Raw genomic sequence first — 25,472 nt, 5'->3', positions numbered from 1 at the left:
AGCATGATCAGGCAACTCCAGTTAAAAGAGAGGAAACAAAGGGCAGAAATAAATGGTCCATTTTCAGAATGGAGAAAAAGTAAATAGTGGTGTCCTACAGGGGCTTGTACTGAGCCCAGTGCTATTCAACATATTCATAAATAATCTGCAAAAAGGGGTAAACAGTGAGATGGCAAAGTTTGCAGATGATACAAAATAACTCAAGATCGTTAAGTCCAAAGCAGACTGCAAAGCGTTACAAAGGAGTCACATAAAACTGGGTGACTTGGCAACAAAATGGCAGATGAAATTTCATGTTAAATGCAAAGTAATGCACATGGCAAAACATAATCCCAACTATACATACAAAATGATGGTGCCTAAATTAGCTGTTATCCATCAAGAGAAAGACCTTGGAGTCATTTGCAGTACTCTGGAAACATTATGTTTCCAGAGTACTGCAAATTTATAAGAATCCTTCTCACCATGCCTGTATCATCCTGAACCCATTCTCCAACTTCAGAAGATTTAAAAATTATCTCCAGTCCTTAATGGGACAGCCACAACTGAAAAATGTAGCTGTCCTTAAAGTGCATCAAGACAATACCAGGGAATTAGATGTAAATAAGATTGCTGACAGTTTCATCCAGAAAGCTACAATGAGACATAATGTCTTTAAACTGGGACGTTAGTGAAGACAGCTTGTAAGTGATTGCAATGATTTTAATGTACTGTAATTTATGATAATGTATTTATGTAATTCATAAGAATTGAATTATTAAAATAGTAAAGATATCAATGACACATTCAATAACTAGAATATGGAAGAAGTGTATAAATATGGAGAAAATAACCTCCCCCCAAAACTGGCAGAGTGCCCCCTTCCACTCCCGCTCGCCCCACACTCCTCTTCAAAAGCACCCACTGGCAAAAACAAAAGTCAGTGCCTATAGGTCCAAGTGCAAACAGCAGTATCAGAGTGAATCGACATCAAGGGTGGTGAAAGCCACCAATGGAGAATCTGCAGTGTCAAATGCAGCAGGGCTGAAGACAGTCCTGTTGCAGAGGTCCCCTGTACCAATTCTGGTACCAGCTCCATCCTCGCCATGGGGAGGGGAACGTCTGGATGCCTGCCAACAGACACGAGGGTTCAGCGGTTCACTCCATCGGAGGGGCTATACGTGGCACAGCCCTGGGAAAGTCCTGGACCAACAGGGAGGTCTAGACCAAAAGGCAGAGGAGGTCTGCGGCTGCCTTGTATGCTGATGACATGGACATGGTACCAGCATCTCCCTCATCAGTACTGGACTCAACGGATACCCGGAGTCTGAACCAGAGTTGATGGTACAGGGTTTCTACCCTTCGCACTTGGTACCGGGGAAGGGTCAGAAGTATCCATGCCATTCTGTGCGCCAGAACCAGTGCATGCTTTTCCTGGGGGAGGCAGAGGAGCTGCCCCATGACCTGGGGCAGTCATGATTCGTCTTATGAGACCTCTTCCTCAGTGCTGGCAACAGAACAGCTCCTCTGACTCTTTGGAGAGGCGCCTGTCCCGGAATGAGAAGCGGCAATGCTCTCCAAGCCCAAGGGTGATTTTTGGCCTGAGGAGGACCTCAGTACCGGATCAGGCTGCTTGGCCTGTACTAGTAGGTGCTGCATGAGGCGGAGGTCCCATGTCACCTGAGTCCACTTCTTGAATGACCTACAGATCGAACAACACTTTTCAAGCTGGGCCTTGCCGAGGCAAAGCAAGCACTATGTGTGGGAGTAACGATTGGGGATCACTCCTCCACATAAAGGACAATGTTTAAACGCCGGTGAGGGAATCACTGGGACCACTATCTACTGACTACTAACTAAATACATACAATATACTAGACAAAGACTAAATGTGAGACTACAACCACACAGAGCTCAGACTCCAGCCACAGGTGGTGAGAAGGAACTGAGGGGCGTCAGGGTGGTGCCGCCGCAGCACATAGCCAAGGAAGTGGCCACAACCACAAGGCGTTAGCACCTCCCCTCTACAGGTACTGCTAAGCAAAAGTCTCTGGCTCCAGCGCGCTGGATGCACACACATCTAAGTGGAATACACATCTGCATCTACTTGAAGTGGAATTTTTAGTGCCCATTTAAAAAGCCAAACTGGGCAATTCAAAAACAACAGCACTTTGTTAAAGAGCAACGTAAGGACAAGTTTTGGTGGAGTGCTGCCAATATTCAATATTAATGTTCTTTACAATGTTCTTTCATGGTCTGAATACATTTCCATTAAACTATAATACCAAATAATCCACGTATTTCATACCACCAAACAGATCAATCATTCCAATTCTATTTAAAAATATATTTTCATTTCACCAACACACCACACTGTAAGAAAACAGAATTCTGATATAATTGAATATCACCCCTTTTGAATTCTATACATTTAATACAAAGTCAACAGCAGTGTTCCCTCTAATTTTTCCCGGAATGAATTTTGTTATGTGCACCAATACAGAGGTGATATATGACACATCACCTTCATATTGGTGCATATAAAATTCATGTGGTTGGGTGGGGCTGAGGGCTCTGGCTGGGGGTTCAGGCCCTGGGCTGTGGCAGAAGGTTGCGGTGTGGGGGGGATGAGGGCTCTGACTGAGGGTGCAGGCTCTGGGGTGGGGCTGGGAATGAGGGGCTCAGGGCTGGGGCAGAGAGTTGGGTTGCAGGAGGATGAGGGCTGGGGATGAGGGATTTCAGGTGCAGTGGGGCTCCCTGGGGCCATGGTGGGAAGAGAGGACTCCCCCCAGCTCTCTCTCTCCCCCCACAGTAGCACCTGGGCTGAGTGGGAGATGCGCCTCTCCCCGGGCCAGGTCACCTGGCCCAGTCAGGTCCGGGGCTGGGGTGGGTTGGGGCTGTGGGAGAGGTGCCACAGCAGGTCCGGGGCTTGGGGAGAGGCATCTCTTCCCACTGCAGCCCTGAGTACCTGTGCGGTGCTTAATAGGCAGCTGCGTGGCCGTGCAGCTTAGAGGGAATTTAGGTCACCAGTATACATCCAAAAGCATAATCCCCAACTACAGAACAAGTCAGGAGCAAAATTAGCAAAATGGAGTGGTGGCTAAATCAGGTGAGGTGTACCTACTGGTAAAGGATTACTTGGCAATGGGGAAAAAGTGACTGGATCCTGTAATTATTCATGGCCAGACTTTTTAAAGTTTTAGCTTTTAAAACAAAGTACAGAAATTTGGAATGAAGTGTAATACTGAGTGGTGGTTGAACTCTGCTGAAACGTGCTTATGACTGTATCTGGTTTTAGGCCCTGATTCACAAAAAACTTAAGCATGTGCTAACTGAGTTGGGGCCTTAATTTAAGTGTTTTAGTGTGTTTATTTGGTACATAAAACTATAGACTAACTTAGCATATAAAGTTCATGTAAGTGTAAGAGGAGGTTACTTACCTGTAACTGGAGGTTCTTCGAGATAGGAACCACACATCTGTACTCCACTGCGGATTTACGCATGTGCACCCTGTGTCCGGAGCCAGAGAATTTGGAAGTAGCATCCGTTGGTCTGCACATGCACCCTGGCTCACACCTCATGCCTCCGATTGAGTTGATAAAGAGCAAGGCGGACTGACCACCTTTCCAGTTCCTTTTACACCGCAAATAATAGAAGACCCGAAGCAAAGGGGAAGGAGGGCTGGTAGTGGAATACAGCTAGGGACCATACATCTCGAAGAATCTTCAGTTACATGTAACTAACTGCTTCTTCTTCTTCTTCGAGTGATGGTCCCTATTGTATTCCACTGTAGTTGACTGACAAGCATTACCTAAGGAAGAGGACGGTGTGGACAGTAGGGTTGAGCAGAGATCCACCATCCCAAAGGAGGCATCAGCAGCAGAGGCTTGCATCAGGGCATAATGCCTTGCAAACGTGTAAATGGAACTCCACATGGCCGCTTTACAGGTGTCCAGGAAGGGTATGTCCTGAAGAGACTTTAGTTGTAGCTTGTGCTCTAGTGGAATGAGCTCTTACACCTGGGGAGGCCCCGAGGTTCAAGAGTTGATGGAGAGTAGAATGTAGCCAGATATCTATTTGGAGATTCTTTTGGTGGAGATGGCATGGCATGCTCTCTAACTCTCTCTGCAACGGTGACAAACAGTCTTGGGGATTTCCTGATTGGTTTTGTTCTCTGCAGATAAAAGGCCAAGGCTTGTCAAACAGCAAGGAAGTGGAGTCTTCGTTCTTCTACAGAAGTGTGAAGTTTTAGGATAAAAACAGGTAAGTGAATGGTCTGGTTAAAGTGAAATTCCAAAACTACTTCAGGGGTGAATTTGGGGTGTAGATGTAAAGAAACCTGATGTTTATGAAACACTGTGCATGGAGGGTCTGCCATCATTGCTCCCAGTTCACCAACCCTTCTCACTCACATGACAGCTATCAGAAAGGCAACCTTCATGGAAAGGAGGGACATGGAACAAGTAGCTAAAGGCTCGAAGTGGGGCCTTGTCAGTACTAAAGGAACAAGATTCAAGTCCCATTGGGGTGGAATCTTCTGAGTAGGCAGAAAGGTCCTTATTAAGTCTTTCCAGAATCTATTGATTAGAGGATGTACGATAATCAAGTAGCCTGAAGCAGGTAGATGGTATGGACTGACCACTGCTAAGTAAACTCCTAAGGAGCTGATGGATAGACCCGACATTTTCAAAGACAAGATATAGTCTAAGATGAGAGGCTGTGGACACGAAGGATTCCAACCTGGACCATACGACTGTGAGAAGGAAGTGGAGAGGAAGTCAGTCCACCCCGCCTTTAACACCTAGGTTGGAGGCATGAGGTGAGCCAGTGCACATGCATGGACCAACGGACACTACTTCCAAATTCTCTGGCTCTGGGTGCATGGTGCACATGCGTAATCCCACCATGGAATACAACAGGGACCACCATTCAAAGAAGAATATTAATTCGGGGGTTAACTGGACTCCCCTGAAACAGTCCATTTTTGCCTTTGAGAATAAATCCATATTCAGGTGCAGGAGACGCACGCCTGTTTTGAAATGCTGTTTATTACAATGATCTCATCATCAAAGTTATCACATTACCATAAACTATCTTGTTACAATATTCTCTTCTCCAGAAATTAAGCTACATATTCCAGGAAAAATCAAATCAAATCACTTACCCATCATACTTGTAGATATTAACTTCTAATAAGTTATCCTTAGCATGGTTAGCATGTTCAGTTACTATGGAGAAAAACAAACACACTTATTCACTCAAGCCTTCCTATTAAGCTAAGTTTCATAAACTTATCAAGTAATGTTTTATAAGTTCCATAAACAAAACCAAATGAATGTGGCTGTCAAGCAGAAAACAAGAGACAAGGTAGTGAGGCAATATCTTTTATTGGACCAACTTCTGTTGGTGAGAGGTCCACAAAAGATAGAGAGACAGGGTGGGTGAGAGAATATCTTTTATTGGACCTTTCACCAACAGAAGTTGGTCCAATAAAAGATATTCCCTCACCCACCCTGTCTCTCTAACATCCTGAGACCAACACAGCTACAACTACATTACATACAAGCAGAAAACAAAACCATTACAATGTCTCGGTTTACCAAAATGTTTCATTTCAATGGATTTTACAACAAGGAAACAACTGAGAAATGCATGTACTACATATGAGAAAAATTCTTTGTTTAGAAAACAAAAAAATTAAATGTAAAAGTAAGTGTCACATACATGTATTTTTCACTGTGAGTTGCTGTATCATTTAGTAATTATTTCATGAGGGTAACTACCTATGCAGTTTTAAATGGCAAGTTTTATTTATTTATTTATTTTAAGTGGAAAAAGAAGGATATCTGTTTTATAAATTAAGAGCTTAAATAGCTTGGATGCATCACTACCTACAAAATGGTCACCAGTGTACTGAAATAAAATGGTGCATTGCTACATCACCCTCATTTGTGAATTGCAGGGCTATAGCTAAATTAGCTAGAAATCAGTTACTGTTCCATTTCATGCACTTATTAATGCAGAAAGCAGAATTCTAAAAAGACATTTTCTTAAGCTGTAAGGAAGAGTTGCTTTAAAGAATTTCATTTTATATTTAATGAGAGATTGAAGTAAAATATTAACATTACTCACTAATAACATCTGTAGAGATGGAAGCTAGACTAAACAATGGAGCCACTTTTTGTTCATAGATCCTCTTCCCTTGCCGTTTTCCTCCATATGGATTTATATATACTAGCAGTTGCTTTGGTCTAGATTCTGGGGGGAGGGGAAACAAACACGCCACATTGTTAGGCACTTGAGTATAAAAACAAGCCAGTTTTGATAAATGTATTTTTTAATTCTAAGTTATTACATTTAAATACATACTCTTATAAAATATCTTGTTATTGAACAGAGGCAATTTGAATAAAAGATTTTATTAAAACTCCTTAGTGTGAGGATTAAATGGGTTCCTTATTATATGGAAAGAGCAGCAGAAAGTTCATATTACTTTCAGGCAGTTCCGCATTCACCTTGCCTTTCCACTAAATGAAATGACAATGGCATCAGAGCTACCAATAAGATACAAGCTAAGGTGGCAACTGGAAAGAGGCATATTATCTTCTCCTTGGAAAAAATGAGCATAGTAACTGTATGCATCCTGTGGGTGAGATGAATACAGAAATATGCCTGTAAAAAAGGTATTTCATGAATAGAATTCTAGAAAATAGCTTTTGTAACAGGCAATTGAATGATCCTTCATGTGATAGAAAAGTGGTAAGTATATTTTGAAAAAGCATATTCTGAACTGCGGGAAACTGCTCTGAAGATCTGAACTCAATATAATGTAAGAATATCTACCATTACTGTCTGAAGTCTAGCTGAAAGGACTTCAATTTGACCCCAAAGTCAGTCGAGTCAAGGAACCAAAAACACCTATCACAACAGGGCTATTCAACTAGACACCTTAAATGAGAATGCTTTCCACTGCTAGCGGGCCTTAGGATATATCTGTGCTTTGATAACATTAATTAATTAAGATTCAAAATTTCTCTATGGAGGTATTGATTATTATCCCTATTTTAAAAAGGTAAGATTAACGAAAATAGACATTAGTAAACTGGCCAAGAACTAAGTGGAAATCTGCGACTGAACTGGAAATAGAATCTAGATCTCATGACAGACCTTCAACCACATTGTCCCCTTCTAAAACAGTTGGTAACCTACGGCCAGTTAGCCCAAATTTTGAGACTCAAGGTGAGATGCTTTTCACAGCTTCGTATGTTTCAACAACCAACCAACCAACCATAGGACTGACTGAAAATTCCAAAATTTAAATCTTTGAGGAAAACACAAACAAATTTTTGAAAAAAAAAAAAAATTCACAGAAAATTCCTATATTTTGACCAGCTTCATCACAAACATCATCTGCACTGGAACATGGTGAAAAGCACCAGGTTGGCTGAATTAAGACAACTTTGAAAGGAATATAAGATAAATACTGAATGTATCACCTAGGTCTTTGCAAAGAATCAAGGCTATCCGTATTATAGTAACATGGTTTCATATATAGCCAAATCGGACATTGCATAGACAAGACTTTTTTCCAGCACTGGCTGTATATTGCAACTCATTCACTAGTCCTTGGAATCAGTCCTGCAAACCTAATGTTCAATTCATTCTTCGGCATCACAGAAGAGTCTTACAGGCTGTACCAGAGAGATATTTATGCAAACACCTTTTTACACAAAGATATGTCCTGTGTGATTATTCAGAGACAAAACTAAAAAAAAAAAAAAAAAAAAAAGAGAGAAAGAAAGAAACTGGATTATACTCCTTTTTCTGCATCACCATGGTTTACTAAATTTCAGACACTTACACATGAGCAAATCCATTGTAACTGTTGGAGTTGCACATACGTTGCTGAAGGCACAGTCTAAACACAAAGCTGCAGAAATAATTTTGAGCCCAATCTGCCCAGCAGAGCTTTTATTAATGGTGATACTGCATGAGAAGAAAAGCACCCAGCTTGACATTCAGAGCACAGGCTCAGTGTGCAGGCTGACCATAGCATTTATTTTTATTTTTAAACTGAGTACATTTAATACAGAAATTATTTAGACAAACGAGGAAACCTAAAGTGTCATTTTTACAAAGACACTCTGATAAAATTATGATTTCAAATGTGCTTGTCCTCAATCCCAGAAAAGGCACACTAGCTTCTCTCTCAGACACCTATTCCAGAAGTGCAGATTTAAAACTGTATAATTCACTCTCTTGGTCCCATCAACCTAGCTACCGCCTCTCGGGCAAATGGATTAGCTACACCAACAGGAGAACACCTCCTGCTGGCATAGGAAGCATCTTTAGTGAAGCACTGAAGCTGCGCCACTGCAGCATTTTAAGCATAGACAAGCCCATAGTCCATGCTCCAAAGGGTTTTCAATCAATACAAGTGATATGTGGGGGGGGGGGGGGGGGAGAAGAGCTTAAGCAGCAGTGTGTTTTTGAATCTAATGAAGTTTCGGGAGGTGCAGGAGATACTATGGATGGAATGGCTATTCTGTAGCAGCATCACCCCTGGCTAACATACAAATGTTTATGCAGCGGTCCGGGATTCCTTGTCAGCATGAATGTATCCAAAAACTCCTCTCATTCATTCAAGTCACAATACTATGGAAAGTCTGCAGGCCCCACATTCTCCAGTGCTTTACACAGTCATTTACACTTGGACAAATCAATAAGAACCCTACTATTCTGATCTGTTAGGGTTTGACATTCACTTTCCACAGGTATTAATGACTACGCTGCCTTGCACCTTGTGACAGTGGAGAATCAGATACTTGCTAGTTCAAATGCAGCACACCTCCTATCCCCAACTGCTCTCCCTTAGGAGGGCATGAGCTGAGCTTAAGGGCTGAGTTAGCCACATAAATAGAAATTTAACTAAACTGCTGTAGGTGCCATGAAAATAATGTTGTATATTTCAGTAATTTAGTCAAACAACTTACTTTGTAACTCAAGTAATTCTTTAAGTGCCTGTATCCACTGGTTACACAGTTGCTCATCAACGCACCAAAATGTTACTTCGCTGCACCGCCAGCGGTGTTTTTGTGCTCTTTTCATGTAATATACTATATATAGTATAAAAAAAAGAAAAAGAAAAACATTTATGCATTCTATATTTATTGCAACAATGAAATATACTTAATTGTGCGTTGAAGCCCTAGTTTTAAAAATCTATGCAACATATTTAAAAGACAACATATTAATGAACCAAAAGACACTACTACCCCCTTCTGGAATGTTTCTATTTCTCATAATTCTAATAGGAAAACTTTGTGTGTGTGTTTGTAAGAGGGCAACATTCCAAGTATTTTTCACAATTTAAAAACAGTAATTCCTTCCCGACACATTTCAGCTTACAGTAACTGCTCAAATGTGAATGATTTTTTAAAGATACTTCTCAGCATGCCCAGAGGAAAGGACAATAGGTTATTACATGGTTGCTTACAAGAGTTGCAGCATTCATATTGCCTGAATTTCTTTTGTTTTGAAAAATTATATGCCATATAAAGCTTGCAAAGTTCATGTCAGAAAAAACACCCAGTCCTCAGTACCCCCCTTTTAAATATCACATCAGTTTGCAGGAAGCTGAAAGGAAGAGGGAGAATATGAAAGCCAATTTCAGTCTCTTGAAAAGCATGTGTGTGGGTGGAAGAGAACCACCAAATCATTACAGACTATTTTCTCACATTTAGTCCTTCCATAAAGCCTTGGACAAGTACATTCAAGTCCCCTTTCCACAGTTAGCAGTACAGAGGATTGCCATTATATCACTAAGCAGGTTAGAGTACCATTGTATCTCACTTGATTGTACATAAGTGCTTACATAAAAGAAAGTCTTCACACGTCGAAAAACGTGTGAAATCTTTTCTCACACAGTCTGATCATTAATGATGATTGGAGTTTTCGTGAGGACAGCATCTCTTATTTGATTTTCTAGTGGAGTAATACAGAATCTATGATGCCACAATATTTACTTCGCAACAGTGAGATGTAGTAAGTAAGGGTTATGACTTCATTGTGGGACCAAAGAGAAGGAGATGAGCCATGAAGGAAAGATTTGATTAAAACATCTTTAACAATAATAAAAAGCCAGGCTCTTGACCAATAGTTCTGTTTATAAAAAAACTCTTTGCACAGCTCTTCGATTCAAGTCCCCCTTACAATATCTACAGATTACTACAGCATTCTGAAAATAGCAGTAGTTTCCCTACCTGTGAAAGCATGCGGCTTTCCCATTTTTTGCCATTTTCCACTACTACATTGCTTCTCATCAATTTCAGTTTCTTCTACAACAATAATCTCCGAGGCAGGCACAAAATAATTTCCTGTACAAACACAACATCCATACATGAAAACTGAACGTTAACAATACAAAACACATTAAAATAGCCTCAAAACATAGAAGTGTAAAATGTGTATTTCATATCAAATGTAAAGACTATGTAGGTAAATATCAGAGACGCAGCTTTGAACAAAGCCATGCACAACCAAGGACATAAATCAGGAATACAGGGTCACAACACCACTCGCTCAAAATTTGGCCCAACCATGTGCCCATCACTCTCCCCGACCCCCCCCCCCCAGTCATGACAGAAGGGCAAATACATCTTCATATGAAGTGTTTTGTAATTCTAACTGTTGTTGTTGTTTCAATCCTATTCCTGGTACTGAAGAAAAGCTTACTGGTATCTAATTTCTACATCACCCTTACACCGTGATGATCTTGTTATTTCAGAAGCCTGACTATATTAAAAAAGTGGGAAGTACATGAAAAAAAATGAGATTTCACCGTACAAATAATTGTTAAATTTATCAAGTCTAAAAAGAGTAGGAGTGTGTGGCAAGCCAACCATAGCTATTTCTGTTTCTAAACAGACTCTAGAGCATAAATGTAACTTAATTTATTGAATATTGCTAGCTGCAGTTTAACCATGATTAAGACTATAATAATGGTCGGCTCTCTTGATAATCAAAGAATAGAACCTTTTATGTAAGAAGAAAAGGAGTACTTGTGGCACCTTAAAGACTAACAAATTTATTTGAGGGGTGCCACAAGTATTCCTTTTCTTTTTGCGAATACAGACTAACACGGTTGCTACTCTGAAACCTGTCATTTATCTAAGGGGATTTCAAAATGTAGTTGCCTTGACCTGGCTAAACATGAAGCAGTCAAGGGGAGGACGACAAGAAACAAAAGGGAGAAAGATATAATTTCTACTCTGTTTTTGTTTTTAATTCTATTACTGCACTGTATAAGTTACTCAGATATTCTTCAATATTAAGGGCAATTCTGTGTTGCATTAACAAAAAACAAACTTTTAATTATTGTTCATTTTGCTATCTCCTGGACATGTTAAAATTAAAATGAGAGATTCCAATTAGATAAAATATAAATCAAGATTCTGGATAGGATACTCATTGGCATGTTTGCTAGGAGAAGTAACAGAAGGCATATTGCTTTATTACACATTTTCTCTACACTAGAAAGAAAAGAAAGCTGTCTAACCCCGTAGGTAACAATAATTTCATACAAACTTTTAAATACATATTATTGCAAGCATTTATAAATATCTGGGCTCATTTTACATGGTTTAGATTAAAGGTAAGCCTACATCACAACCAACACCATTTTAAAGACACATCAAGAAAATTTCACTAATCAAAAAATGAGAGGAAACTGAGCCAGCAGCAGACAGAAAACTAGCTCGACAAGTTTCACGATTCCTTCTGAATCGTGGCCAGGCTAAGGTTCAGATGTATTCCTGGCAAGAGAAAATTCCAGAGACATACCTGCTCCTAAAAATACTCTGTCCAACAATCCCCTTAGTTCTTAATCTTGGGAGTTTAGTTTAAGCATTCTAGAGAAAGGTAAGCAGGCAGCATGGCAGGTCAGAGAGGTATCCAAGCCCTAGGACCTGTATATAGATTTAACTGGAAACACTGACTCAACCAGAAGTTGACTGGCAGCCAGTACCAAGTGTGGTGCAAAAGACACAATGTTTGTCACAGCCTAGACCCAGTACCACTCTCTGTACAAATGTCATTCTGTTGTGATGGGCTCCAACTGCTGAATCCCAGATGTATTTAAGCTCTTTGATTCTGGGTAGCGACTGATCATTGTTCCTAAATCTGGGTCTCAGGAAATCTCTCCTGGTGCAGCAGATTGTGTGTGTGAGCCACCCTTCTTGGGCAGTGAGATGCTACCTAGATCCTGGAAGCAGTGCCTCAGTCCTCCTGAGCCTCCAGATGCTTAGACTCATTCTCCCTACAGTCTATCTGGCTGTGGGAGTTCTGGTTCCCTAGTTAACCCCTTAATTGCTCTATCACAACTTTCCAGACAGTGTCTGTGCTATAAATCAAACTCCTGCAAAGAATGCTCAAAGCTACACTTAAGATTACATTCAAAACAGAGGTTCTAATACAACTGGCATTCTCAAAAGAAAAATGGAGTTCATAAGCTGACACAAAAATTGCTCAAACTGTCACATAGTTCTCTCTAGTTAACCCTGCCCTGAAGCAAGAGACATATTCTGAATTAGGGAAAGCTTCCAAGCAGCCTACACACAAGCCTATATATTGTTATACAAGATTTTGGGTGAGTTAAATAACATTTAAGGGGCCTACTAGAGTGTATGATGGGCACTAATCTGCCTAATCTTTCTAAAAAGTTAACTTTTATTTAAAAGAGGATAAGGATAACATCTTGACTCCACCGCTGCTGTAGAGTGTTTCCAGCAGCTGAGGGCTAGATCTGTCTCTGCTTACAGCTTTCCCCAGACAGGAGTAACCTTAATTCACAAATTCATGGGTTTCACATCTGACTTTGACTGGGCAGCACCAATGACACTGATGAAAAGGATCTTGCAAATTCTTCAGAGAAACTACTTACTCATTAGTGGTGAGTACTAGTTCAAACCATGGTTTGAGAAATCTCAGTTCCATCTAGGATGACTACACTAACTTACAAAGCCCTACTATACTAGTGCTAGGCACTGTACAGACACCAGACAAGTCTACTGTCTTCACAGGAGAAGACTGCCCCAACCTTAAGCAAGTTAACAAAAATGTACTCCATGATAGGGGTAAATTTTCCAGCTCTCCCTCCTCCAATCTCAGTCCAAATACTAGCTCAAGAGTGAGACTAATACCGAGAACATTCCCACATGGTTCTGAAAAGTTGTCACGTTACATACAGATGGACAAATGTCATCGAGATGAATGTAAGGCCTCACTTCACTCTGCCAATAGAACATTGTGGTGAAAATGTAAGGTCAACGAACAGTAGCCTAGGATCCTTGTCCACTGCACTCTATTCCCTCCCCGATAGAGCGGGTAGTTTCCACAAGTAGGTGCTCAAATACAAATGCACAGAGCAAGCTACAAAAGGCACCCTACTAAAATCATCCCCAAACAGGATGGCTTTATCTGCAACAGCCTGAAATATCATAACCACAAAAAACCACCCACAGAAGTAAATAGTAGGGCAACTCTCTCAGAGAATTTGTGGAGCAATTATTCCCCTTGAAAATAATCCACACACCCAATCTACTAACCCCATATATCTCCATAATAGTTTTACACTATACTGCAATGTGTTAGTGGAGTTCATTGCTATTTACACCGGTGTAATGGGATGATTTAGTTGGTGTTGGTCCTGCTTTGAGCAGGGGATTGGACTAGATGACATCCTGAGATCCCTTCCAACCCTAATATTCGATGATTCTATGTGTGAGATCAGTATCAGACCCTATATGTACAGTGTAGCTCATTATGGGCCTGTCTACACTACCGCTTAAATCGATGTAACTTACATTGCTCAGGTGTATGAAAAAATCACCCCCCTGACCAACCCAAGTTACACCGACTTAAAGCATGTCCTCCCCATGCTATGTAAGCGGGACACACTCTCCTGTCAGCGAAGCGTGTCTTCACCAGACGTGGTGCAGCTGCACTGATGTAGCGCGGTACTGTAGACTAGCCCTAAGAGTTTGTCCTGGCTGAAATAATACACACATATATACACACACACAGTATAAGTTTTAAATAAACAATTTAATATTGTACACAGCAATGATGATTGTGAAGCTTGGTTGAGGTGGTGAAGTTAGAGGGTGAGATATTTCCCAGGGAATGCCTTACTGCTAAATGATGAACTAGCATTCAGCTGAGCCCTCAAGGGTTAACACATTGTTAATGTAGCCTCACACTCTACAAGGCAGCACAAATGGTGGGAGGGGAGACAGCATGGCAGACAGAGACACACACCCTGTGTGTGTGGACGGGGGGGGGGGGGTGGAAGAGATACACATTGCCCCTTTAACTACACTGACATCACTTTAAGTACATTGCCTTTTTAAATAGATCAGGAAGTTGAGACAGCAGCTGCGGCCAGCAAGTTCTCTCTGTCCTGAGCCCTGTTGTGTCCCCACCCTGCTCTATGTGGAGAAGGTTTAAGTGGGGGGCAGGCATAGGGGGGAGGGGGATACCTTGACATTAGCCCCCTTCTTCCCCCCTCCCCTGCACAGCAAGCAGGAGGCTCCAGGGAGCAGCTCCAAGGCAGAGGGCAGGAGCAGCACATGGCAGTGGGGGGAGGGACATCTGAACTGCCGGCAATTGGTAGCCTGCTAAGCAGCTGCCGCACAGAGAACTTAGGGGAGCAGGGAGCTGATGGGGGGCTGCCGCTCCACCCTGGTTTTAAGCCCCCAACAGCTAGCTGCAACGGGCTGCGCTTCCTGCAAGCAGTGAACAAAGTAGGCGGCTGCCAAACAACGTTATAAGGGAGCACTGCACAACTTTAAACGAGCATGTTCCCTAATTGATCAGCAACGTAACAACGTTAACCGGGACGACTTTAAGTGAGGAGTTACTGTAAATTGGAATTGAGGGATGACTTCTGGTAAGCTCTGAAGCATGTGTGTAGGTTCCTTTAAATGTGTTTTCTCTAATTCTTTTACCTTAAGAATAAGTGTGCTTGCTCAGAAGGAACTCAGTGGTAACTTATAACTTGGGGCAATACATTGCTCAGAGCCCTTGGAGTGAAAGCAAAGTGCAGGCACTGGCCTCTTAGGCAGTTTGGCTTGCTGGGGATATCACAATGTCAGGCAGGGAGCCATACTGCCTTAAAATCCCTGGTAAGGTGGGAGAGAGACACCAGTCTCTCCCAAGAGAGGTGATGGCTGGGAGCTGGAAACCTGAAGTGGGAGCCCTTCCTGGGCCACAGAGGGGGAATATGAACATAGCTGGCTGAAAACTGTGACATATATACATTTAAATACACAAGCACCAGAAAAATGCTACAAACACTGGCTAATATTGTGTTTCTAACTGCTTAGTTCCTCATCAGCTCTTTAGAATGATGTTAGGATCATTACCTGATGTAACTGAAGTTGAGATTGTTCTTGAAATGGATATATCTATAAAGAAATAAAGTCTCAGCATACAGTATGCTACTTCTTGCTTTGCTAATATACATTTTATGTGATATTGACAAGTGACAATACTTAGGATTCTCTCTTTCCTTTATATGTAAATTAAAAATGAACACCGATGTTTTATTGTAACACACAAGAAAAGCAAGCACAGTGAAGGTCAGCGTGGTATTCTAATCACAAGAAGTGCAATTTTAAAAACTATAAAGACACAAAAACGTAGGGCTGGAAGGGACCTCAAGAAGTCATCAAGCCCAGCCCCCTGTGCTAAGATAGGACCAAGTAAATCCAGAACATCCCTGACAAGTGTTTGTCCAAACTGTTCTTAATAAACCTCAAATGATGGTGATTGAAAGTCTGTATACTTACCCTTAAAATTAGGAAAATTAGGAAACATTTTCTAATATCTAACCTTATGCTCCCGTGGTGCAGATGAAGGCAGGATTTGTAGTAATGGGCTTAAAGGGACATAGCAAACAATTGATCACCATCCTCTTTATAACACCCCATAACATATTTGAAGACTTATCAAGTGTCCCCTCAGTTTTCTTTTCTAAAGACTAAACATGCCCAGTTTTTTTAAACCTTTCCTTTAGGGCTGTTGATTCATCGCAGTTAACTCACACGCTTAACTCAAAAAAAATTAATAGCAATTATTCGCAATTTTAATTGCGCTGTTAAACAGTAGAATACGAATTGAAATTTATTAAATATTTTGGATGTTTTTCTACATTTTCATATATATTGTATTCTGTGTCATAATTTAAATCAAAAGTGTTATTTTTTATTACAAATATTTGCACTGTAAAAATCACAAACAAAAGAAATAGTATTTTTCAATCCATCTCATACAAGTACTGTAGTAGCAAACTCTTTGCCATGAAAGTGCAACTTACAAATGTAGTTTTTTTGTTACACAACTGCACTCAGAAAACAAAACAAAATAAAACTTTAGAGCCTAAGAGTCCTCTCAGTCCTACTTTTTGTTCAGCCACGCCAAGACAAACAAGTTTGTTTACATCTACAGGAGAGAATGATGCCCTCTTATTTACAATGTTACCAGAAAGTGAGAACAGGCATTTGCCATAGCACTTTTATAGCCGACATTGCAAGGTATTTATGTGCCAGATATGCTAAACATTCACATGCCCCTTCATGCTTCGGCCTCCATTTCAGAGGACATGCTTCCATGCTGATAACGCTCGCTAAAAATAGTGTGTTAAATAAATTTGTGACCGAACTCCTTGAGGGGGGGGCAGAGGGGAATTGTATGTACCCTGCTCTGTTTTACCGGCATTCTGCCATATATTTCATGTTATAGCAGTCTCATGACCCAGCACATGTTGTTCATTTTAAGAACACTATCACTGCAGGTCTGACAAAATGCAAAGAAGGTACCAATGGGAGATTTCTAAAGACAGCTACAGCACTCGACCCAAGTTTTAAGAATCTAAAGTAGCTTCCAAAATCTGAGAGGGATGAGGTGTGGAGCATGCTTTTAGAAGTCTTAAAAGAGCAATACACCGATGCGGAAACTACAGAACCCGAACCACCAAAAAAGAAAATCAACCTTCTCTTGGTGGCATCTTACTCAGATAATGAAAACAAATGTGTGTCAATCATAGAATATCAGGGTTGGAAGGGACCTCAGGAGGTCATCTAGTCCAACCCCCTGCTCAAAGCAGGACCGATCCCCAATTAAATCATCCCAGCCAGGCCTTTGTCAAGCCTCACCTTAAAAACTTCTAAGGAAGGAGATTCCACCACCTCCCTAGGTAACACATTCCAGTGTTTCACCACCCTCCTAGTGACAAAGTTTTTCCTAATATCCAACCTAAATCTCCCCCACTGCAACTTGAGACCATTACTCCTTGTTCTGTCATCTGCTACCACTGAGAACAGTCTAGAGCCATCCTCTTTGGAACCCCCTTTCAGGTAATTGAAAGCAGCTATCAAATCCCCCCTCATTCTTCTCTTCCGTAGACTAAACATCCCCAGTTCCCTCAGCCTCTCCTCATAAGTCATGTGTTCCAGTCCCCTAATCATTTATGTTGCCCTCCGCTGGACTCTTTCCAATTTTTCCACATCTTTCTTGTAGTATGGGGCCCAAAACTGGACACAGTACTCCAGATGAGGCCTCACCAATGTCGAACAGAGGGGAACGATCACGTCCCTCGATCTGCTGGCAATGCCCCTACTTATACACCCCAAAATGCCATTGGCCTTCTTGGCAAAAAGGGCACACTGTTGACTCATATCCAGCTTCTCGTCCACTGTAACCCCTAGGCCCTTTTCCGCAGAATTGCTGCCTAGCCAGTCGGTCCCTAGTCTGTAGCAGTGCATGGGATTCTTCCATCCTAAGTGCAGGACTCTGCACTTGTCCTTGTTGAACCTCATCAGATTTCTTTTGGCCCAATCCTCCAATTTGTCTAGGTCCCTCTGTATCCTATCCCTACCCTCCAGCGTATCTACCTCTCTTCCCAGTTTAGTGTCATCTGCAAACTTGCTGAGGGTGCAATCCACACCATCCTCCAGATCATTTATGAAGATATTGAACAAAACCGGCCCCAGGACCGACCCTTGGGGCACTCTACTTGGTACCGGCTGCCAACTAGACATGAAGCCATTGATCACTACCCGTTGAGCCCGACAATCTAGCCAACTTTCTATCCACCTTATAGTCCATTCATCCAGCCCATACTTCTTTAACTTGCTGACAAGAATACTGTGGGAGACCATGTCAAAAGCTTTGCTAAAGTCGAGGAACAGCATGTCCACTGCTTTCCCTTCATCCACAGAGCCAGTTATCTCATCATAGAAGGCAATTAGATTAGTCAGGCATGACTTGCCCTTGGTGAATCCATGCTGACTGTTCCTGATCACTTTCCTCTCCTCTAAGTGTTTCACAATTGATTCCTTGAGGACCTGCTCCATGATTTTTCCAGGGACTGAGGTAAGGCTGACTGGCCTGTAGTTCACAGGATCCTCCTTCTTCCCTTTTTTAAAGATAGGCACTACATTAGCCTTTTTCCAGTCGTCCGGGACTTCCCCGGATCGCCATGAGTTTTCAAAGATAATGGCCAATGGCTCTGCAGTCACATCTGCCAACTCCTTAGCACTCTCGGATGCATCCGGCCCCATGGACTTGTGCTTGTCCAGCTTTTCTAAATAGTCCCGAACCACTTCTTTCTCCACAGAGGGCTGGTCACCTCCTCCCCATGCTGTGCTGCCCAGTGCAGCAGTCTGGGAGCTGACCTTGTCTGTGAAGACAGAGGCAAAAAAAGCATTGAGTACATTGGCTTTGGATTGTTATTGAGCAGAACCCACCATCAGCATGGACTAGGGTGACCAGACAGCAAGGGTGAAAAATCGAGACATGGGGTGGGGGGGTAACAGGCACCCATATAAAACAAAGCCCCAAATATCAGGACTGTCCCTGTAAAAATCAGGACTTCTGGGCACCCTAGCATGGACACATGTCCCCTGGAATGGTGGTTGAAGCAGGAAGGGACATATGAATCTTTAGCGCTTCTGGCACGTAAATATCTTGCGATGTCAGCTACAACAGTGCCATGAGAAGGCCTGTTCTCACTTTCAGGTGACATTTTAAACAAGAGGCAGGCAGCATTACATCCTGCAAATGTAACAAACTTGTTTGTCTGAGCAACTGGCTGAACAAGAAGTAGGACTGAGTGGACTTGTAGGCTCTGAAGTTTTACATTGTTCTGTTTTTGAGTGCAGTTTTTTTTGGGTACATAATTCAACATTTGTACATTCAGCTTTCATGATAAAGAGATTGCAGTACAGTACTTATATTAGGTGAACTGAAAAATACTATTTCTTTTGTTTTTTTACAGTGCAAATACTTGTAATAAAAATAAATATAAAGTGAGCACGGTACACTTTGTATTCTGTGTTATAACTGAAATCAATATATTTGAAAACGTAGAAAATATCCAAAAGTATTTAAATAAATGGCATTCTATTATTAACAGCGCAATTAATCGTGCGATTAATTTTTTGAATCTTGTGATTAATCACAATTTTTTTAATCGCTTGGCAGCCCTACTTTCCTTATAAATCAGGCTTTCTAAACCTTCTATCATTTTTGTTGCTCTCCCTTGGATTCTCTCCAATTTGTCTACATCTTTCCTAAAGTGTTGTGCAGAAAAGTGGATGCTACACTCTAGCTGAGGCCTCACCAGTGCCAAGCAGAACAAAACAGTTACTTCCCACATCTTACATAATGACAGTCCTGTTAATATATCGTAAAATATTAGCCTTTCACAGCTGCATCACATTGTTGACACACATTCAGTTAATGATCCTTTCAGGAATGATCTACTTAGCCCTGCCTTGATTGCAGGGGACTGGACTAGATGACCTGTTAAGGTCCCTTCCAGTTCTACACTTCTATGATTCTATAACCCACAGATCCTTTTCAGCATTTCACCTGATATTACCCATTTTGTAGCTGTGCCAGGACCGCATTATCGTGTAGAAGAATCAGTGTATTATGTCTGAAAAAGAAGGTCTCATCAGCAATTTGGAGAAAAGGGAGAAGGAGAGCAAGACTTCATGTTCTGGATAAGAAACCACACACAGGCAGATGGGGGAAGAGACAGTGGACTCCTTAGAAGGCTCTGGCCTACAGCCAAACATGCTCTGGAGTGGTAAGGAAATGGAGGTAGGGTATTCTGTCTACATCTGTATCTCTCTTTTGGTATCTAAATAAAGATTAATGTTTAGAATCTTGTGAAAAGTCTTTGTGCCTGTTGGCTTCACTATCACATGCCCCCAAGAGTGAAACCCAACCCAGAGAACCCAGCAGCTGGAATTCTGGGATAGGGTGTGCTTCAGCTACAGGGGAGCCTGACAGGGTGTGGTGGTGGGGGGGGGTCCAAGCACTTGTCCCAAGGGCTAGGCAGTTGGACTGTGAGGTTACAGCTCTCAGAAATGGGTGCTAGACAGAGCACCTGTACCATAAAAGTGTGCCTAGAGACCCCAGCCAGGGGCAACGCCTGGACTCTGTTCAGATTCACCAGCTTAAAGCACCCAAATCCCAGTGAAGTGGGACCCAAACACAACAGACCGGTGAATATCAACCTAGGAGCTCTACCAGGGCTGTAAATGTGCGACAGCAAGAGTGGAACTGTTTTCATTCAAACTGAGTACTGTACTCTGAAAATATTTCTTTATACTTCACATGTGCTCACATTAAGAAAAATCCAAGAGATGAAAGTAATAGGAAAGAACAGTCACTTCAGTCCCCAGAAAAATCATGGAGCAAGTCCTCAAAGCAATCCATTTTGAAGCACTTGGAGGAGAGAAAGGATTCACCAAGGGCAAGTCATGCCTGACCAACCTCATTGCTTTTGTCATGAGATAACTGGCTCGGTCGATGTGGGGAAGGCGGTGGATGTGATATAACTTCACTGTAGCGAAGCTTTTGATATGGTCTCCCACAGTATTCTTGCCAGCAAGTTAAAGAAGTATGGATTGGATGAATGGACTATAAGGTGGACAGAAAGCTGGCTACATTGTTGGACTCACTAGGTAGCGATCAACGGCTCGATGTCTAGTTGGCAGCTGGTATCAAGTGGAGTGCCCCAGGGGTCTGTCCTGGGGCCAGTTTTGTTCACCATCTTCATTAATGACCAGGATGATGTGATGAATTGCACCCTCAGCAAGTTTGCAGATGACACTCAACTGGAGGGAGAGGTATATATGCTGGAGGGTAGGGATAGGGTCCAGAGCGACCTAGACAAATTAGAGGATTGGACCAAAAGAAATCTGATGAGGTTCAACAAGGACAAGTGAAGAGTCCTGCACTTAGGACGGAAGAATCCCACATACTGCTACAGACTGGGGACCGACTGGCTAAGCAGCTGTTCTGCAGAAAAGGACCTAGGGATTACAGTGGGTGAGAAGCTGAATATGGATGAACAGTGTGCCCTTGTTGCTAAGAAGGCTAACGGCATATTGGGCTGCATTAGTAGGAGCACTGCCAGCAGATAGAGGAATTTTTGATTAGTCCCCTCTGCTCAGCACTGGTGAGGCCACATCTGGAGTACTGCGTCCAGTTTTGGGGCCCCCACTACAGAAAAGATGTGGACAAATTGGAGAGACTCCAGCAGATGGCAACAAAAATTATTAGGGGGCTGGGGCACATGATTTATGAGGAGAGGCTGAACTGGGGTTATTTAGTCTGCAGAAGAGTGAGGGGCCTTCAACTACCAAAATGGGGGTTTAAAACAGGATGGCACTAGGCTGTTCTCAGTGGTGACAGATGACAGAACAAGGAGCAATGATCTCAAGCTGCAATGAGGGAGGCGTAGGTTGGGTATTAGGAAAAACTATTTCACTAGGAGGGTGGTGAAGCACTGGAATGCCTTAGCTAGGGAGGTGATGGAATCTCCATCCTTAGAGGTTTTGAAGGCCTGGCTTGACAAAGGCCTGGCAGAGATGATTTAGTTGGGGTTGGTCCTGCTTTGAGCAGGGGGTTGGATTAGATGACCTCCTGAGCTCTCTTCCAACCCTAATCTTCTAGGATTCTATGAATATATATGCATATTGCACTGAGTACTTAGTATGACAATTTCTCTGATTGACAGAAACATCAGCTTGTAGAACTTCTCATTACATACTTCCTACCAGTTTTATTTTAGATTATTCAATTATATAAGGAAAAGTGATGGGCAACCTACAATACAGGGGCTGCTGCCACATTTCCCCATAATTTTCACTTACCCCATAGGAACATTAGCAATTCATTTGAATTTTATTGGCTGACCTAATCTTTGTCTAAAGACCTACTGTCCCATACACTTTGGAAGTGAAATCAGACCAGACAGCAAATTGAATATCTGTATTAATTTGTATCTTAGAGGCTCCCACTAAATATGGCACCATAAAAGGTGAGATATCAGAGTTTACAATCTAAGGCCATGTCTACAGTACCCACCAGATCGGCGGGTAGTGATCGATCTATCGGGGATCGATTTATCACGTCTAGTGTAGACGCGATAAATCGATCCCCGATTGCTCTGTCGTCGGCTCTGGAACTCCACCACGGCGAGAGGCGGAAGCGGAGTCAACAGTGGAGAGGTGGCCGTCGATCCCGCGCCGCGAGGATGCAAAGTAAGTGATTCTAAGTCGATCTAAGATACATCGACTTCACCTACGCTATTCTCGTAGCTGAAGTTGCGTATCTTAGATCGATTCCCCCCCCGCCCCCCGCAGTGTAGACCAGGCCTAAAACACAGTTAGAAACAAGGAGCGGGAAGGAAAGGTGAAGAAATGTGCCCAAGGTCGCATAGCAGAGGTCATTGGCACGGCCAGAAATAGAACCCAGACGCTTGGTCTGATACCTTGTTTGCTACACGATGCTCTCTATTATGAAAGTGCAGTCAAAAAGCTCTACACATTTATATTGGCAAACCAAACTCAGAAGTTTCATATTAGATATCAGGTTTCAGCAAAAGGAAGAGGAGTACTTGTGGCACCTTAGAGACTAACCAATTTATCTGAGCATAAGCTTTCGCGAGCTACAGCTCACTTCATCGGATGCATACTGCGGAAAGTACAGAAGAAGATCTTTTTATACACACAAACCATGAAAAAATGGGTGTTTACCACTACAAAACGTTTTCTCTCTCCCCACCCCACTCTCCTGCTGGTAATAGCTTATCTAAAGTGATCACTCTCCTTACAATGTGTATGATAATCAAGGTGGGCCATTTCCAGCACAAATCCAGGGTTTAACAAGAACGTCGCGGGGGGGGGGGGTAGGAAAAATTAGATATCAGGGAAATTGTAGCTTCTCTACAAATGACTGGCAAAGCCACACCTAAATGCTGAATTGACTCCAGACATTTAAACCAGGAAGAGATCAACAAGTTGTAGCGATTTTTTTTCAAAATAGAATGATTGAAGACCTGGAGGAACTGATAAAATATTAAATGTGAAGCTTGGCTACTCAATAACCAAATGTAATTAATGACTAAGGACTATGTATGTGATTTTGAGGTGTGGTTGTGGGGCAAGAAACCTTATATATTTGAAGAGCATTAATATACCAAGGAAGAAGTAGTGTAATGAAGTAACGGAGGAGCAAAGAGATCATTTAAGGTAAACTTGAGGGAATTTTTTTTCCTAAACACTGAACTCTATTAGACCATAGTAGTCTCCCAAAGAAAGTGGAAGCCTCATTGTGTTGCTTATTTAAACTAAACTGAAGAAAACTCTTGAAAATATATTCTAGTTAATAACCCTGCACTGGCAGGGGTAGGAGAAACTAATAGGCTTTTTCATTTGTAATGCCTATGATTTAAATCCTACATACGACGGTATGAATATAGATGAGCTTTATATCTAACAGTTCATTAGAGGTCTTTATAAGTACCACATAAAACTGAAGTCAAAACATTTTTCCTGACAAAAGGAATTTTTCACAGAGCGGGCATACAAGCCTCAAGACTTTCCACAAATCCTCCTAATTTGAAAACTTTTAAATTGTTAGTTTTTCAGATTAAGCTTTATTTTTAATCTCTGCATGTAGGATGAATTCCCCTCTCCTCCCCTGCAAACTGTTCCCTTTTGGGAAGTTTGAGCGAATTCTCTTTAGCGGTTTCTGTATTTGGGTAGGAAGGAGACAAGTGGGCATTTGAACACTCTTTATGAGCCGTCCTTTCCTGCTTCCTGCCCACCAGTGTTTTCCTGTTTTATAGAAGTACCAAATAACTTTCACAAAAGATAAGCCCAAGACCAAAAGGTCAGATAATAGTTGGAAGGTCAACAGCCCTCAAGAAAGTGCTACCTTTGCTAAGTCTGAGACAATGATTGTTTTAATTTAATGATCACGTGATAACTGTAAACCACTCATAAAAATACATAATTTTATACAGCTGTGCACAGGTAAATTTATAGTTAGATATACTGCACAGTAATGCTCTGATCATGAAGGATCAACTTTACAAAGGCAGTCAATCTTTACCAAATTACTGCCTCTTCACTCAGGTACTTTTGGGTTGCTGCCAATCCTCCTCATAAGTGTTCATTTATATTTTAGCAGCACACATTTCTTTCATATTCCCAAGTCCTTATAAAGACTGTACTGAGGCCTCCAGAGCACAGAGAACCTAAAAGACAACAGGAGACACCTGTGAAGCTCTAGTAAATATTGCCTCAGTAGCTAACTGCACATTCCACAAATCACACATCAAGCAGTTAAAAGGAGCGTGCACTTCAGATACTGAATTATTTTCTTCATAAAGTGTAGCTGTGCCTCCGGAAGTGCACTTGCATATTTCCTTGTTTTTACTCTTTATTTACCAGTGTGTCTTAAATAGACTTTTGCAGGACTGCAGCCAAATTTGATAACAGGGACTGCCATGATTCTCCAACCTACCTAGTGCTTCGGCAGACATACCAAGAAAAGTCAAGTTCATTGTGCTTTTTCACAGCTCTCAGCCAACCTCAATTTTTTGCATGTAGAATGACCAGACACAACATTCTATTTGCAAAGGATTATGGGGTATACCATCTGCTTTGCAGCAGCCATCTTGCCCAGTCCACCTCCCATCCCAGCAGAAAATAGTCAAGAGCAGATAGAAGCATATAAGCAGCCATTGGTTCCGAACGAAACTAGCGTGCTGGGAGCACGTCCAGTAGGTTCTGCGGCTCTTTCATGGTCTGGAGCAGGGGTTCTCAACCTTTTTCTTTCTGAGGCCCCTCCAACATGCAATACAAACTCCACGGCACAAGCTGTGCCACAAGTGTTTTTCTGCATATAAAAACCAGGGTGGCACTAGGGGGTAGCAAGCAGGGAAATTATTTGGGGCCCTACTCCACAGGGGGCACTGTGAAGCTAAGTTGCTCAGGCTTCAGCACTGGGTGGTGGGGCTTGGGGCGGTGGGTCTTCAGCTTTCTGCTCTGGGCCCCAGTGAATCTAATGCTGGCCATGCTTGGTGGCCCCCCGGGGGCCTCACACCCATGTCTGAAAAGTGCTGGTCT

At 42.1% G+C, this 25,472-nt stretch overlaps 1 protein-coding gene across 2 annotated transcripts in view; it reads right to left on the bottom strand.

The window, feature by feature from the left end:
* Positions 1-25,472, bottom strand: part of CERK (ceramide kinase) — a 72,462-nt gene that overhangs the window by 40,158 nt on the left and 6,832 nt on the right. The window contains exons 1-5 of one of the 2 annotated variants that reach the window (XM_074942408.1): positions 18,308-18,624; positions 10,242-10,355; positions 8,973-9,095; positions 6,112-6,237; positions 5,144-5,207 (exon numbers count right to left, since the gene is read on the bottom strand). In XM_074942408.1, the coding sequence (XP_074798509.1) occupies positions 5,144-5,207; positions 6,112-6,237; positions 8,973-9,095; positions 10,242-10,355; positions 18,308-18,599 (719 nt within the window). In that variant the 5' untranslated portion in view covers positions 18,600-18,624. Of the gene's footprint in view, positions 1-5,143; positions 5,208-6,111; positions 6,238-8,972; positions 9,096-10,241; positions 10,356-18,307; positions 18,625-25,472 lie in introns of those variants that run through there. The other variant, XM_074942409.1, reaches the window with a different exon arrangement.

The sequence above is a fragment of the Natator depressus genome, chromosome 1 (genome assembly GCF_965152275.1).
Source record: "Natator depressus isolate rNatDep1 chromosome 1, rNatDep2.hap1, whole genome shotgun sequence".
Classification (NCBI taxonomy): Eukaryota; Metazoa; Chordata; order Testudines; family Cheloniidae; genus Natator; species Natator depressus.
Note: the sequence above shows the minus strand (reverse complement) of the source record. Positions and strands in the feature narration are given on the sequence as shown.